General features: G+C 42.7%; 1 protein-coding gene across 1 annotated transcript in view; it reads left to right on the top strand.

The window, feature by feature from the left end:
- Window positions 1-16081, top strand: part of LOC134944970 (intermediate filament protein ON3-like) — a 65800-nt gene extending 49719 nt beyond the window's left edge. The window contains exons 6-9 of the mRNA XM_063933932.1: window positions 704-829; window positions 4623-4843; window positions 6081-6130; window positions 15005-16081. Of these exons, the coding sequence (XP_063790002.1) occupies window positions 704-829; window positions 4623-4843; window positions 6081-6130; window positions 15005-15144 (537 nt within the window). The 3' untranslated portion in view covers window positions 15145-16081. The remainder of the gene's footprint in view (window positions 1-703; window positions 830-4622; window positions 4844-6080; window positions 6131-15004) is intronic.
- Window positions 16082-18214: the final 2133 nt, after the last annotated feature.

The raw sequence follows: 18214 nt of genomic DNA, 5'->3' as shown, positions 1-18214 counted from the left end.
TGCACTCATTGGTGAGTACTTGACTTGCCCTATACTAGGTACTAAATATAGGCCTTCTAACCTGAGTATATTTGCTTCCATACTGGTCTGCATAGGCCTTACGTGGACACACTCTTACTGAACTTTGTCAATATGAGGTCATAAGGGTCGATGCTTTCAAATATCACATGATTTTGCACAGCAGGATTTGCATGCATTCAATTGTTGTGCATGCCCAGTGCGAATTCACAACTCCGCATCAGCCTTTTATTACTGTTCCATGTGTCCTCCGTTTGGACAAAGATCATAGCAGCTGCTGCTGACACGTGGTATTATGCCTGCTTAGGAATTCCTGAAAGAAGAAATTATGTCAGAACATCTGAATTTTACATTAGAGACATTCAGTTTGGTTCATGGGAGGTTTGCAATACTGAGCACATTTTCTATTTTTGGATCCTCCATTGACAGCTACTGTAAAGTGATTTTACAGGTTCATTTTTGTTTGGTTTGTTAAAATAAATTTTGTTCTGAATTGATGTATATGTTTCACTCATATCTACAGTAGAGAAGGTTTAGCTTATTTAAATTTTCTACTACTAGTAGATGCAAATTTCACAGGAAATAGGTCATATTAACTTTTTATTTTAATTACATTTAACTTGTATCACATGCCAAATATTGGTGTTTATAGTGTATCAACTCTTTATAACTACCTTGCTTGTAGATTGATGATATGGTCAATCAGGCAAAACGCACCAATGATGAGTTAAAGGCCATGAAGGCTGAGCTGGCTGATCTACACCGGATGATACAACGCGTCAATAGCGACAATGAGGCACTAAAAAATCAGGTATTCTGGCACTGCGATTATATAAGCATAATGTGAAATATATTTGGAGGGGAATAGCAATTATAGGCATTAGGAATATTGCACAATACAAGGTTTGCAGGTAAAATATTTTGCTGCCATATAAAATAATAATAATAATAATAATAATAATAATAATAATAATGTTTTAATGCTATGTACAAAATAATGTCCTAGAATGTAATTTACAATATGATAATAAAATGATGCATATGATAGTATTACTAATGTTCTTGCCACCTCATGTTAAGAAACATTTGTTACCATCTGTAACCTATCTACTTGTGAATTGGAGACTGCAGTTGAAGGGCCTGATTCTAAAGGGGGGTACTGACGGGGGAGATGTGTGCTGCGTGATCTTAACACAGACCGCTCAGCACACATCTCTCCCCCTGCTCAGCACAGGGTGATGTGCTGAGCGAGGGGACGGACGGGGGGCCGCTCACTTCACACAGTGGTGAAGTGAGCGACCCGCTAGATTGAGCCTGCATGCAGGCTCAATCTAGCACCGGCGATAGCGATGCGCGGTGCCGCACATCACTATCACTGGGGGGCATACACACGGCAAATCCGTGCTTAAAATCTAAGCAATCTAGTCAGATTGTTTAGATTTTAAACACGGCTCTCTCCGTGTGTACCCCCCTTAAGACGCACATTTCTGTAGCGGCATTGTACGTACTTTAAACATGCTAATGGTAATATCGGCCAATCTAAGGGGGTGATTCAGACCTGATTGTAGATGTGCTAACTTTAGTACATCTACGATCAGCTTCCCTGACATGCGGGGGGACACCGCCCCGCATGTCAGTCCCTGCCCCATCGCACCACTATAAAAGCATCGCACAGCGGCAGTGCTTTTGTACTGGAAGAGTAGCTCCCAACCAGCGCGTTGACAGGGAGCTACTCATCGCTGCTCGGGTCGCAGCGGCTGCGTGTGATGTCATGCAGCCGCTGCAGCCCACCCACCCCCAACGGTTCGGGCACGCCTGCGTTACCCAGACCCAGAGCCAGCCATAGGCAAAGGCAAACTAGGCAATTGCCTAGGGCATTTGATATGCCTAGGGGCATCAGCAGCTTCTGCTGATTAAAATGATATGAGGCATGCCTATATTCTGTGTGTAGCATTTCTTATGCAGATACAGCCACAGTCTCACACAGTATATCGGCATGCTGCATATCAGTTTAATCAGCAGAAGCTGCTTGTGCATCCTAGCCACATAGCAATGCAAATAAGATGCATTTTCATTAAAAAAAAAAAGGTGCCCGACGTTAGCATTGATGCAAGATTTGTGAGGACACATCTGTATCCAAGCAGAGGCAGAGGTCACAGTGTTAGTGGAAGTGTGAGTGCTGTGTGCATGTGAGTGGGTTGGTTCTGCAGTAGTGTTCGGAATATGTGTAAGGAGCATTATGTGTGTCATGTAAAAATGCATTAATAATGTGCAACATATGTGTAAAGGGCCACTATGTGTGTCATTATGTGTACAAAGGCATTAATAATGTGCAGCATATGTGTAACAGGGTACTACTGTATGTGTGTCATTATGTGTATAGGGGCACTAATAATGTGCAGCAAATGTGTAGGGGGCACTATGTGTGTCATTATGTGTATAAGGACATTAATAATGTGCGGCATATGTGTAAGGGACATTATGTGTAAAAAGGCATTAATAAAGGTTGTCATAATGTGTAAGGTGCATTATGTTTATAAGGACATTAATGTGTCTCATATGTGTAAGGGGCATTACTGTGTGGAATTATGTATATAAATGCATTACTAATGTGTGGTATTATGTGTATATGGTGCTCTACATGTGACGTTGCGTATAGAAAGGGCACTACTGTGTCGTCTAATGTGAATAAAGAGCAATATAGTGTGGTGTAATGTGAATAAGGAGCAATTCAGTGTGATGTAATGTGAATAAGGGGCTCTACTGTGAGGAGTAACGTTTATAAGGTAAAGTGATACTACTGTGGGATGTAATATGAATTATGGACACTATCGCAAGATAAAATGTGAACAAAGTTGCAGTACTGTGTGGCGTAATTGGAATTGGGGTTACTATTGTGTGGCCATGCCCCTTCCCAGCAAGAAGATGCCCCTTTTTGGGCTGTGCGTCAAATGTATGAACTGTTCCTATTTAAAATATAGGGGGTACAAGGACTGCTATGGGTGAGGGGTGATGGTGCTGGGAAAGAGGTGCAAGGTCAGAGGCAGAACCAGCGGTGGTGCTAGGGGGCACCAGCCAAAATCTTGCCTAGGGCATCATATCGGTTAGGGCCAGCTCTGCCCGGACCGCACCCCCTAAACGGCGGCCAAGCGCCACCGCCCCCCCCCCCCCCAGCGACCGCCTCTGCCTGTCAGTCAGGCAGAGGCGATCGCAGGGTAAAGACAGCTGTCGTCTGTCTGGCATGCGTCGGCGCACTATGTGGGGCCGCGCATCGTTCATCGTTGGTGCATACACACTGACAGATATGAATGATATCTTGTTAGTTAATGAACGAGATTGTTCATATCTTTCAGTGTAATCGGTAAATGTGTAGGGCCCATCAGAATCAGGCCTGATGTGTCTGAAAGATACTCACACATCCCCTTTCCTATTCATTATACTTTGTTGTAGCAAAGTTGTATTTCCTCAGATAGAATGTACCTTGGAGACTAAATAAGCATGAAAAAAGTATGTATCATTTTAAAATAACTCCTGTTTTATTCAACACAATAAATCCATTAGACCAAATGTAATAGGCCACGATGTGCAGGAGCCAGGGAGATTTCATTGGGATAGCCACTGGATTTAAAGTGGCAATTAGTTTAAAGCCAAAACCAACCTGTATATTAAAACCTGAGAACTGACTATATGGATTGGTATCATCAGCAGAAAGTATGTTTAATTAAGACCCAAGAGTCGTAGTCCCTAACTAAATCTGGTCAATATAATGGCAATATATAAAGTCACAATTGTACCTCATAGATGTTATGGAGTAATCCAGTGATAGAAATATGTCAGCGACTAAACCATATATCAGTCAACTGAACTTGCAGACTATCAAAAAATACAATGTTCACTGCTTCCCATGCACGAGTTCAGGATTTTGCCCGTGCTGCACCCCTTCAGTGGAATGCGCTCCCCCGCTCCATTAGACTCTCCCCGACCTTGCAAAGCTTCAAACGGGCACTGAAAACCCACCTATTTATCAAAGCGTACCCCTCCAATGCATAACCTAGTCCGTAGGCTGCTCCTCCATCCCCCTGCCCCATGCCTTGGACATCTCTGCTTTGCTCGCATACCACCATCAGGCTTCTACGTGCTTGCTTGCACCTCATGTCATCTGTCTGTTACCCCTCCCCACTAGATTGTTAGCTCTTCAGAGCAGGGCCCTCTTTCCTCTTGTCTAAGCCCTCTTCTTGACACATTTCACTCAGCGACCATCTTTACCTGCTTTTTCTCCTGCTGGTAAATGGCCCCTCTCTATCTATGGCCGCCAGCCCCAAGTAGTACAATGATTACTCCTTCGCTACTTACATCTAAGCTGTATTATGCTTTGAGAATTGTGGTGCTCTTTGTTACCTGCACTCCATTTTTGTTATTTATTTACTGTTATGCTAAGTTTTGTCTCCCTGTACTGTCCTTTGTACGGCGCTGTGAAACACTTGTGGCGCCCTATAAATAAAATGTAATAATAATAATAATAATAATAATAATAATAAGGTCTAGTTAATATTTAATTTTACAAAAGACAATTAACAGAATCATATGGTATAATGACTTCTCAGAGGGCCAACCTAGAGAACGGCATTACCCATGCTGAGGAAAATGGAGAGCAGGCTATGCAGAATGGTAAGACTCATGCACAAGATCTGGAAGAAGCTCTAAAGAGGGCAAAGCAGGACATGGCCAGCAAGGTGCGAGAATACCAGGACCTCATGAACACCAAGCTGGCACTGGACATTGAGATTGCCACGTACCGCAAACTGTTGGAGGGAGAGGAAAACAGGTAAGAAAACAGCAGGAAATGTGGGAATGACCACTGCTGAATGTGAATAATTGCAAACGTGTATAGAGCAAGTGCAAGTCTCCTTCTTTCATTAGGTCTTACTGATATTTTTACACAAAAGAAAAAAACCTATTTTAAGGATCTTGGTGTAGCATATCAAGATGGCAGCAACAAATGGTGTTTTGTTTCTGATGTGAGGGTAGAGACGGAACTACAGGGGATGTGACCGCTACAGTGACTCAATCCAAGGCCACCCAAAAGAGCAGATGACTCTTTTGAGCTTCCAATTGAGCAGTGGGTACATATGCCAAAACCATCAGAAGAGTCCCCATCTCTGTCTTTTTTTAAGTAGAACAGAAGGACCAGACTCCTACGTAAGTTGTGGTATGGGACAGACATGTTATGCACATGTGTCAGGGGGTAGTCAAATAGGTGTATTACTTGTTGAAAATATTCTAGACACAGAAATGTGCCCAAAGGCAAGAAACTGACTAGTGAACTGATAGGCTGAATGTAAGTCCCACCCACTGCTTGGCAGGCATGGATAATCGTAAGTATTTCCTGTTATTCATATACAGTAATAGTAATGTGCAGTTGCAAGTTCAGATCTAGAAGTCTGTGCCAGGTCTGGGGCATTGATTGCTGCTGTATATCTTATTCTCTGAGAGGCTGAGAGAGCGCCTATCAGAAGACACAAGAGGTATATTTACTATTCATCAGATTGTCATTGGTGGCTTTAGTCAATAGATTTGAAAATGGCAATAGGCTTGTTTAGCACTCATTCATATTGCCTATTGCCCCAAGAACCTCTTTGTGTTCTCTAATAGGCTCTCTCAGCCCCTCAGAGAATTTCAGGCTGCTGCTAGGACAGCCTCGCTGTCCGACTGCCGGTATTTAAACTGGTGTCGGGATTCCGGCGTTGGTATCCTGACCGCCGGGATTCCGACAGGCGGTCAATTGACTGCCTCCCCCTCAGACGGATGGAGGAGAGAACTGCTATGGGAAAATGATCTTATTAACTCTGGTTGGTTGGGATAGATATAGCTTAAAAACAGAATCTATAGCCATGGTCTATCATTTGTGACATATCCTGGGGGGGGGGGGGGGGGTCATTATTTAGGCATCAGAACGTAATATTGATAAATTGTTATGTGATGCCCATTTGCTGGCTTTCCTGTGTTTGGGTGAAGGAAACACTTAGTATTCTATATATAACAATCACATTGCTTTTTTTTAGGTTGAACAATCACACACCAAGCTCCCAGCGTAGTGCTATAGACAAGTTGGGTGAGTATAAAATCTTTTGTATAGAAGTAGTTCCTTCATCCCATTTGGATTTATGTTTAGATATTTAGTTTAAAAGTGCAATTCACTTATAAGTACTGTAGTTTGACATGTTACTAGTTTGAAATTACTTCACAGAAAGGGTAGTGGATAAGTGGAATAGTGATAGAGGCTAAGACTGTTGAGCAATTTAAACATGCTTGGGATAGGCATATGAATATCCTTACAAAGAATTAAGGTTCAAAAAGGATTGAGATTACCAAAGGATAAAAAAAAGGGGCAGACTAGATGGGCCAAGTGGTTCTTATCTGCCATCAAATTCTATGTTTCTATGTTACAGAACCTTTTTATCTACTACACATAAAGCCAAAACTCCTGCAATAGAGTTGCTGACCCTGGACAGGAAAATGTCTTTCCCCACATTAAGGAGGAGATGTATCAAATATTGGAGAGAGATAAATTACCAGCCAATCAGCTTCCAACTACCATTTTACAGAGTGTGTTTGATAAATCATAGTTAGGAGCAGGCCGTAGAGAGCCACGCCGGGCCCTGGTAAAAGGGCTGGGGCTTTAAAAAGGGGGCATGAATGATGATGCACTTTATGGGGGGGGGGGGAAGGTGCAGTTTTCACACATGGGGGTAGGGGGGGGGAGTGGGTGAGGGCACCCGCTTCCTACCTTACTTTATTAGGAAGCTGGTCCCTCCTTTCCGGCCAGTGCAATATTCCCAGTGATATTTGGGAACATGGACACTGGCCACAAGAGAGCTGGGTTCACAAATAGATTTATTTTTTTCTTATATAACGCAGCAAATTCCGTTGCGCTTTACAATTGAAAACAACAGTGATAAAACAAAACAAAACTGGGTAATAAAAGACAGTAATAGAGGTAAGAGGACGCTGCTTGAAAGCTTACAATCTGTAGACAAATACATTTTTTCTATTGTTTGTCCTTTTTACCAAACGCTTTGTGTAGAATTGGCAAGCAGGGAATAAACAGAAAGGGGCCAAGATATTTAAGCTGTGTTCATATCGCTTAGTTAGGATCAGCCCTCTTACAGATCCTATCTCTGTTCTGCAGCCAAAATTATCTAAGTGAACTCAGGCTGACTTTGTGCTCTATGTATTTATGGGTCTTTCAGTTTTTAGCATCCGGGTTCCATTTACATGAGATACAAATTATTTGTCTTTCTATGTGTGTAAAGTGGTGTCTTAAATTGTTGTCTTTCTGTTTGAATAAAAAGGGTGAGGTTCTCAAGCTGGATTTATAGAGATGTTTAGACTGATAGGCCACAATCTATTATACTGAATATCTGGCATATATGGCATGACTATGAGTCAGACGCAGCTTTGTATATGGTGGCAAATAGCGAGTTTTAGCATACAGCACGTGTACAGCCGGGATATACACATATATGTCTATCTCCAGCTGATTCTGAGTCGGACTGATCTTGGCCAAAAGTCTGCGTGAAATTAACACATCTGGATGGTAATGCTGCACCTGCACACAAGAGCATACGTCCCAACCATCACAAATTTAGCAGGACAGCCCATTCTGTCACCGCTGCTCTGCATAGCAGGGCGGATGTGAATGGATGACACGCACGTGTGTGATTCCTTGCCTCGCACATCTCAGGGTGTTTTTCATGAAAATACCCTGAGCCCGTGACTACGCATGAGCCGCTGCTGCCTAATGACACATATGACTATCAGACATGCATGGCTGATCACAGGGGCCGCATCTGAGCTCAGCCTTCACTGCCAACTTGTAGGGAAGGCTGTGCAGGAGTAGGGGAACCGGAGGGGAGCCTGAATAAATGAAGATAGCGTTATTATCACAGGGCTACCTCTGATATTTTTTTACAATTTCCCGACCACCAGGATTTCGTATCACACACTATGAAACATTGCCATACAGCAGTGGCAGAAATTAAAAATGGTGCAAGATGGAATTGACCTTAAGCACTCCCATCCACACTTATGTTGGATATTAAAAAGAACATGCACAGTTTAACAAACCAAGCACTTCAGTGACGGGTACTGCCACTTTTGTGCTGAAGTGCTTGGCTTGTTTGGGCTCCTACAAAACAAGCTACCAATGGGGTTGTCAGCTAAGCTAACAGCTCTACATTTGCAAGATGCCAGCTCAGCTCACACTGTGGGGATTCAAAGGGCTTTTATAGATACATAAACAAACACACTGGAGTACAGCGCACAGAACAGTACCAACAATGGAACAATATTTTTTTTTTACTTTATCAATTCACAGCTCAGCTTACAAAGGGCTTTTATATGAATGTGAACAAACGCATTGGGGTACAACACACAATTTTTTTCTTTTTTCAATTCATAATTCAGCTCACACAGTGGGGAGTCACCCCCAGGGCTTTTAGATCTACATGAACAAACGTGCTGGGGTACAACACACAGAACAGTACAAACAATAGAACATTTTTCAGTTCGCTAACTTTTTTTTATTGTTTTCACAACTGACACTGCGGAGTCACACTGCTTATATGGGAACACAGTGGAGTATGGCCTGCGGAAGTCAGTGCAGTACCACTGTGTGACAGAAAAATTAGGCTCATTGGACTGGACTCAGCACAGTCAATTGTGGATGGACACAGGGACAGGGATTTAATGCACACAGCATATCCACTTGTGGATGAACACAGCACAACCAGTTGATGGAGACAGCACAGCCACTTGTGAATGAACACCGCACAGCCACTTGTGGATGGACACCGCACAGCCACTTGTGGATGGACACCGCACAGCCACTTGTGGATGACATCGCACAGCCACTTGTGGATGGACACCGCACAGCCACTTGTGGATGGACACCGCACAGCCACTTGTGGATGGACACCGCACAGCCACTTGTGGATGGACACAGCACATCCACTTGTGGATGGACACAGCACATCCACTTGTGGATGGACACAGCACATCCACTTGTGGATGGACACCGCACATCCACTTGTGGATGGACACCGCACAGCCACTTGTGGATGGACACCGCACAGCCACTTGTGGATGGACATAGCACAGCGTGACTGGAGTCAAATGGTGCTTGAATCACAGCAGAAGGGCCATATATAGAATCCAAAACTCATGAGAATTTGACACCAGGATGATGCCGTTGACTGCACATCTCTAATTAAAATATGAAAATCTGTGGGCTTGGGGGAGAATTCTCCTCCAATTGGCCATTAGTACATTCATGTGATAATAAAATAATGTGAAGATGATGTGAAAACACCCTTTTTAAAATTACTTTAGCAAAAATAATTTTGATAAATAAGCCCATATACAGTATCACACCAAGGATGAATTTCATAACAGTACAAACAATGGAACAATATATTTTTTTTTACTTTTTCAATTCACAGCTCAGCTCACAAAGGGCTTTTATATGTATGTGACCAAACGCATTGGGGTACAACACACAATTTTTTTTTCTTTTTTCAATTCATAATTCAGCTCACACAGCGGGGAGTCACGCCCAGGGCTTTTATATGTACATGAACAAACGCGCTGGGGTACAACACACAGAACAATACAAACAATAGAACATTTTCAGTTTGCTAACTTTTTTATTGTTTTCACAACTGACACTGCGGAGTCACACTGCTTATATGGGAACACAGTGGGGTATGGCCTGCGGAAGTCAGAGCAGTACTACTGTGTGACAGAAGAATTAGGCTCATAGGATTGGACTCAGCACAGCCAATTGTGGATGGACACAGGGACAGGGATTTAATGCACACAGCATAGCCACTTGTGGATTAACACAGCACAGCCAGTTAATGGAGACAGCACAGTCACTTGCGGATGGACACCGCACAGCCAATTGTGGATGGACACCACACAGCCACTTGTGGATGGACACCGCACAGTGTGACTAGAATCAAATGGTGCTCGAATCACAGCAGAAGGGCCATATATAGAATCCAAAACTCATGAGAATCTGACGCCAGGATGATGCCATTTTGCCTCGATTTCTAATCTGAGCCCGGAGCCAAGAAACCTGAGCTAGGGCTTGGATTTATTTGGAAACCAGAGGTCCGTAGGGGGGGGATGAGGTGTGGGGGGGGGGGGGGGGGGTTTCCTAAAATCTGAACTGCACATCTCTAATTAAAATATGAAAATCTGTGGGCTTGGGGGAGAATTCTCCTCCAATTGGCCATTAGTACATTCATTTGATAATATAATGTGAAGATGATGTGAACACACCCTTTTTAAAATTATTTTAGCAAAAATAATTTTGATAAATAAGCCCATATACTGTACAGTATCACACCAAGGATGAATTTCATAACACTCAACACCAGTCAGTAAATACTACAATTGTCAGTTCCTGGATGCAGATGTTTTTAGCTGTCTGTTGTGATGACCAAAGGTCAAAGAATTCTGTATTGTCATATGTGTATGACCCCAACACTTAGCAATTACTGTGATACTGTAGCTGACTAGTTAATTCAAATAAAATATTGACTGTGGGCAGGTAGGCCTGACCTAAGACAGTTGCCAATCATCCTAGGATGGATGAGATACTTGCTAAAATCTGGCATATCCATTCAATGTAATATATTACAAGTATTCTGAGAGGCTCATCCAAAAACTTTATAAAAGTTTGGGAACCCTGGACTACTTTTTTCAAAGTCCGTCCTGCATTTACTTACAGTAAATGAACATTGTCTTCCTTGTCTATGTATGGTTACACCCTTTTGATGGTTTGGTTAACTATCTGACTATGGGTGTGACCAGTCGGGTTACCCTAATCTTTTTCCCCTTTTCCCCTTTTTTCTCCTACTCTTACGCCTTTAGTTTTCACCATTCTCTTACTACTCCTGCTTCTTTTCTTCTACCACTTTTTTGATTATATATATTTTTTTAATGTTCTATACTCTTCAAAAAAAAAAGAGAGATGGGTTTTATGCAGTTCTCTTTATTGAAGTGATTTATCCATATTTTCCAACAGTTGTTTCTATATACAAGAAAATATTGTTCTCATTTGCTTTATGATTGTATTCTGTTGGACATGATATCATGACCTCTGCGTAGGTCACTTCTGTTTTGTTTTGTTTTCTTCTCTTCTCTTGCCAATAAAATTTGTCTGTAAAAAAAAAAAAAAAAATTTGACTGTGGGCAATAAATGAAAGCTCAGTCTGGTTATCGTACACATCCATACCATGGCACAGAATAATCTACAAAAAAATTCTTAATAAATGTCTTTTAGATCACCACTTGGTATACAGTATGTTAAAAATATTGACTGGTAGAGCCATCTTCTAAGGTTCCACCAAATAACTGTTATTACAATAATATTTCCCGCCGCCCCCTCCCCCCCCCCCATATTTTCTGTAGTGTAGAGTCCCTTTTCTTAGATTAGTAATAATCTGTGCCTTTGGAATTTTATTAATATAAAATCCTCTCTAGGGTATAAGCATCTATCCCTCATCCTACTATCTACCCTACAGTATTTTACTTATAAGCTCCCGACAGTGAGTTTGCGCATGCTAAGGCGCTGTGGGTCTCTCAGGCAGTGGGCACAACCAAGGATCTTTCCAGCATCCTGCTTGGCAAGTCTGACCTTGGACCTTGTGCGTTACCTGCTCCGCTCAGTCAGCGGTGCTCTCTTCCACCCAGTGGCGCACCCAGGGGGGTTTCTGAGTACCCAGAAACCCCCCCTGATGGACCAAATAAATTTTATGGCTAATTGTGGCTTACGAGTGTAGCTCCGCCCACTGGTGGCATTAGGCTCCACCCACTCGCGGCATTTCGTAAGGTACTTTGTCAGGAGGCGGAGTACCTTACGAAACGCATTGGGGCGTGGCCTACCAGACGCTCGATTCACCCGTGTGCACTGTATCTTCGACTGTTCCATTGACGTGGTGTCCGGACGAGTCACAGCCGATATCCTCAGCCAGCGACGCGGGTTTCAGGTCCTGGTCCTTGGACGGCGGTGTACAGGTCTTTGCCTGGGTTCTTTCTTTATACCATGTGGTAATCAGCCCACAGAGTGGGAATATAGGGTACGAGTCTTTTTAATTATTGTGAGCAGCTTTGACCTACCTGTGTGAAATTAAATTATCAAACTTATCTGCACTATGAGCGCATTCTTCTTTTGTTCTTAGAAAAAAAAAAAAAAAAAAAAAAAATATATATATATATATATATATATATATATATATATATATATATATATATGTATACATTTTTCAAGTCAAATTGACAAATTTAATAGCACCAGGAAAAGCTAATGGGAACATAACTAATTGAATACATTTTTTAAATATATAGAGTAAATAATAATATAAAAATTATCTATATGTAAAATTACTGCAGGCTACTTGATTGAGGGAGTAATTCAGACTTGATCGCTCGCAAGTGTTTTTTTGCTGTCCTGTGTTCAGATACTTTGCCGCCTCCAGGGGGGTGTATTTTCGCTGTGCAAGTGTGTGTTCGCATGTGTAGCTGAGCTGCACAAACTGATTTGTGCAATCTCTGAGTAGCCCAGGACTTACTCAGATGCTGCGATCACTTCAGCCTGTCCGGGACCGGAATTGACGTCAGACACCCACCCTGCAAATGCTCAGACACAAGAAAGAATGGAGGCTGCGCTAGTGGAGGAAAGAACAATGTAAAACACTCAATAGGTAAGTATAAAAATTTATTATAAAACATAAATTCTTTAAAAAGCAGGAATTCTGTGCAAGATAATGTGCCAAATATATGCAGAAAAGATAAATTGCCAATAATATGCAAAGGTTGGAGTTTACCCAGAATGTTGGTACAGGATTAATGGAAATTGTTCTCTAGAATCCATTCCATATTTTGCCCATCAATATGGTATACAGTTATAATCTGGTTTGGAGGGTACCTTTTAGATGTTACTAAAGAGAGTCCATGAAAGATGTCCATATACCGCTAGAGGATTGGTGCAATGTCTCTTAGGTGTAGAGTACCTCATGCAATGCGGGAATAGGCTGGTGCCTCTCTCGGGCTCCTCCGGATAACTGGTCGGCAAGATGGGCTGGTTCGGGTCCAATTCAGAGATGTCCTGTTCCAACGGGTAAATACCTGGTATTTACCCGTTGGAACAGGACATCTCTGAATTGGACCCGAACCAGCCCATCTTGCCGACCAGTTATCCGGAGGAGCCCGAGAGAGGCACCAGCCTATTCCCGCATTGCATGAGGTACTCTACATCTAAGAGACATTGCACCAATCCTCTAGCGGTATATGGACATCTTTCATGGACTCTCTTTAGGAACATCTAAAAGGTACCCTCCAAACCGGATAATAACTGTATACCATATTGATGGGCAAAATATGGAACGGATTCTAGAGAACAAGTTCCATTAATCCTGTACCAACATTCTGGGTAAACTCCAACCTTTGCATATTATTGGCAATTTATCTTTTCTGCATATATTTGGCACATTATCTTGCACAGAATTCCTGCTTTTTAAAGAATTTATGTTTTATAATAAATTTTTATACTTACCTATTGAGTGTTTTACATTGTTCTTTCCTCCACTAGCGCAGCCTCCATTCTTTCTTGTATTCGCATTTTGGGAGTTACTCCCCTGTAATATTGGCTGCCGCTTAGCTAACCATCTCGTCTCATAGCGCCCGAATACCTTTGGGTATATTTTACCTTATTTTTGCAAATGCTCAGACACGCCTGCGTTTTCCCTGACACTCCCAGAAAATGGTCAATTGCCACCCACAAACGCCCACTTCCTGTCAATCTCCTTGCGATCGCCTATGCAATCGCTTTTTTTGCACCATCGCGTCGCTATGCACCAATGCCTGGTGCAGTCATCCGACGAGCCTGCGCATTGTGGTGCATATGCAGTTCAGACCTGATCGCAGGCTATGAGAAAATGCAGCCTAGCAATCAGGTCTGAATTACTCCCTGAGATATAAATATATTAATAGCACCTGAAGTCTAAAATCATAGTGAAGTGAGGTGTAGATAGGAGTTCGATATTTATTACTGACAGCGGCTTCCTCCATCCTCCAGAATGCCGGTTGCGGGGCGAGCAATAAGAGTCCCCTTGCGGGATTGCTGCGCTCGCCCCTCTGTGGGCATCCACGAGTGGAATAGCCCTGTTGCGCAGGGATTCCGGCTGGCGGCATTATTGGTTGTTAGGATTCCGGAGTCGGTATCCTGACCGCCGGGATCTCAACAGCCGGCAAATTAAACGTATCCCATAGAAAGTGGGGAAATTTGTCTGATGGAAACCCCCCTTTACAAATCCTGCGTTTGCCCCTGGCTGCTGTCACACAATACAGTAGTAATCAAAATGAGGCCCGTGATTAACAGTGAAGTCTGATTCCCATTGGTTAGCACTGCAGCAACCATGGACAAATGATTAGAGGGAGTTTCAGTTAGCCGATGTGGTGAGAAACTGTTTGTCTTATGTACAGTACATGGAGCCATTACATAATTTTGCTTTGCTGCACATAAATTAGGTTTTTAGAACCTTTGGATACACTCATTATAGTTTACAGGGTATATAAAGTAGATTTAAATTACACGTTTTGAAACTTTATATACGAGGCATCCACACACGTAAAAATAATAAGTGGTTATATGGGTCGTCTTGGATTTGGACACGCTTTCAGTACCTCAGTGAGAGGATGTTTCTGTAATTGGAAGATCACCTCTATTTATTATTGTGTCATCTTCCTGTTGATCAGTGCTCCTGCTGTGTATATAGCCAGTTATTCTATTGAATAGCTTTTAACAAAGACACATAAGGATGATTGATCAACTAGAACTGTCTACAAAATATTTCACAGTTTATGACATCTACTCATTGACAAGCATTTCTTTGTGTTATATCCAAACTTCCTTCCACAGCCAATCTCTTGAACTTTGACGTGAAAACCTCTGCTGCAGCACAAAAACCACCCAACTCAAAGAAAGTTGTTCTGGTGAAGACCATAGAGACAACTGATGGAAAACAATTGTCCCAGGCTAGCCACTATTCCGAGAAATGATACAAGATGGGGTCCCAAGCTGTACACAGGAGAGCTTCTCAGTGACTGCCTACACCTACCTACAGAAGTCTTTGAACAAATCTATCAGATCTATCTTATTCCCTTTATCTATTTAAAAGGTTTAGTCCTCTAATCTACCAGTTCACTTAGCTTTTATAACTACTTTTCTGCCTTATTTGCTACCTCTATTACCTATCAGCATATAAAAAGCAAACTACAATACCTTAGGGAGCAGAGATGATCTCATACCCTTGTGTTCATCCACTGCAGCTAGGCTGTGTCTCCACTTAGCAGGACAACTCTTCACCACCATCCTTAGCGTTCCTGGGTCACAGAAAAAGAAAAATACCAACCAAGCAGGGGCTGGCTGGGGAGAGCGGCAGGGTGCCATCTGCCCCCAGGGCCAGTGCAATTCAAGTGTTCCAGGGCCATTTTTGCATTGCATTCTCTGTGAAAAGCTGGGCACTTGCTTGAGTTTGCCCCCCAGGCTGAAAGTTGCCAGCCAGTCCCTGCAACCAAGACCCTAACCTTATATATTTACTTCCAACAGTGCCCTAACATTAACTACACTAAATCTGAATTTACCTGTTTAAAAAGATTGTCCACATTGGGTAATTATTTCTTAATAAAATATAATCCCCACCCCATATATAGCAAATACTGTCAAGTCTCCCCACTACACAGACATCCCATGCTGCAGGAGTAGTGTTCATTCTTCTGCTACAGAATAACCCCCTCTGTCCTGCTAAATTTAAAGCTTTATTCTCTAAAGTTCCTAATTCTGGACTGTAGCATAACTAAATAAAGCTATGGTTTGGAGATGCCTGCTCTCTGGAATAAATAGACATTTTTCCTAAGGTATGATTATAAAGTTACTCATCGCCATTTAACTCTGCAATGTTGATGCTTTATAAATAAAGGATAAGATTGTCACCAATGAAGTTGTGTCCTTTTCTCAAATTCTGATTTATTTCTAAGTACCTCATCTCCCTCTAGTGGTAACACTTGGGAAGTGCAGTCAGTTGTATTCGTATGTGTTCTTACTTCTTACAGTATATGAAAATCTGTCCTGAAATGTAATTCTATTGTGAGAAATAAAATCTGGAATTATTACAACTTTTGCAGGATCTGCACTTGCCATAAAGCTATTTTCAAGACTATCGTAAATATGGCTGTGATTATATTTCATTTGTGCCAGTTATTTTAGTGGGGATGTGATTTGGCAATAGATTTGTAAGTTGCTGCCTCATCCGCTAACGTACTTTCAATGCCAGACACTCTACTACTAACACATTACTACACAGTACTACAACAGGAACACCCTCACCAGACCAAACAATCCCTTTAAAGTATTTGTGAAAAAATTCCATCCCACGCAAGAAGTATAAATAATGAAATAGAATCTTTTGTTTCAAGTCTGGAAGCCATAGGAACCAAAGCAAAAGCTAGTATGAGTAGGAACTGGTTTCTTATAATAGAACTCTTTACAGCAGGCATGAGGGGGTATTTTTCTACTATAGATCCTTTCTATCAACTGCCACTGGAGGGGACCTAGAGAAATACTCTCTTGTGTCTGCTGTAAAGAGCTGTAGCAGTACACAGGACCTGTCCCTGCTGCCAAAGTTAAGGGAGGACCTGGAATATGAAGTGTCCACTCATAGGCGGATCCGGTGGGGGCATTCGGGCCCGTGCCCCCCCCCCCCCCCCCCCCCTTCATTTCTGACTTCTTCTGTTTCTCAAAAGGAGAACAGCAGCAGCACTACTGCTATTTCCGTCAGTCAGATTTGATAAAAGAGTCGGCAGGCACTAGGACCCGCCGCGGCTCTAACAGCAAGTCCATGTGGTAACCATTGGGGAGGCTGGAGCTGCAGCTCCAGCCTCCCCCTGCTCTTCCCCACTGCCAGCCGGCCAGAGTCCAGCCCAGGTGCGGGGTTCAAATGCCAGTATCGAGTAAGACTGTTACTTATGACGGCGCAGAAGGCTTCATTAGCCCTCACTGCACCGTACAGCGCTTCCTCCTTCCTTTACCACCATGCTAGGTGCAGTCAAACTCAGCCTCAGCTTTGAGAAGGCGGCCCATGTGATTGTGACAGAGCTGTCCTGCAGATGTCTTATGCTGCTTGTTGGAGATCCAGCCGGCTGCTTCTGCTAATCAAAGATGGGCAGTTCGTGTCCTGCAGTCTGAGTCTCACTGCAGTGCCCAAAACAAGGTATGCTGCACCTGCCACCACCAACTAAAAACTTTAATAATTATATTGTGCTGGGGTGCCTTCCAGGCTCCCATACCTAATGGAACATGTGACCAACATTTCAAGGCCCAATCAGCCTTTTCATCAGGGTGAAACATTGGCAATAAACCAGGATGCGCTCCTACAGCCAATCATTACCTGATGGTGTATTCTGTGAGGCCACGCCCCCTGTGATACCACACCCCTTATCTGGGAGCACACGTGCCTTAGGTGCATGTAAATATAACTATTACCGTTCCCCTATCATGGTGTCCTCCTTTAATTTTCTTCTGGATCCGCCCCTGTATCCACTGATCAAGGGGACCAGATCCCAGGATGACAGCTAAGATCATTCTTTTTACTAATCCAGGCCAAACTATGGTAGAATTCCCCTATAACCAGTGGAAACAAATAATATAATAATAGAGCCAGTGGTATAACCAGAACTTTGTGGGCCCAACAACAAAATATTGAAGGGGCCTTTGCCACAATGCTTCTTAAGAGACACCTCTCTGCAGCAGTTATTACTTTTAGGCCCCATAATAGTGCCCTAGTTCATTTTCTGAACCATAGTAGTGCCCTACTTAATATTATGCCCCATTGTAGTGCCCCAGTTTATTTTATGAACCTTCGTAGTTCCCTAGTTTACATGATGTCACATTGCAGGGATGCCAGCACACATTATGCCACACATTATCCACAGTTCACATTATGCTACATTATTGTGCTCCCTATTCACACTATGCCACATTAGAGTGCCCTCCAGTTCTAAATTATGCCACGTTACAGTGCCCCAGTTCATATTATGCCACACTATTGTGCCTTCATTTCATATTGTGCCA

Source organism: Pseudophryne corroboree, chromosome 7 (genome assembly GCF_028390025.1).
Source record: "Pseudophryne corroboree isolate aPseCor3 chromosome 7, aPseCor3.hap2, whole genome shotgun sequence".
Classification (NCBI taxonomy): domain Eukaryota; kingdom Metazoa; phylum Chordata; class Amphibia; order Anura; family Myobatrachidae; genus Pseudophryne; species Pseudophryne corroboree.
Note: the sequence above shows the minus strand (reverse complement) of the source record. Positions and strands in the feature narration are given on the sequence as shown.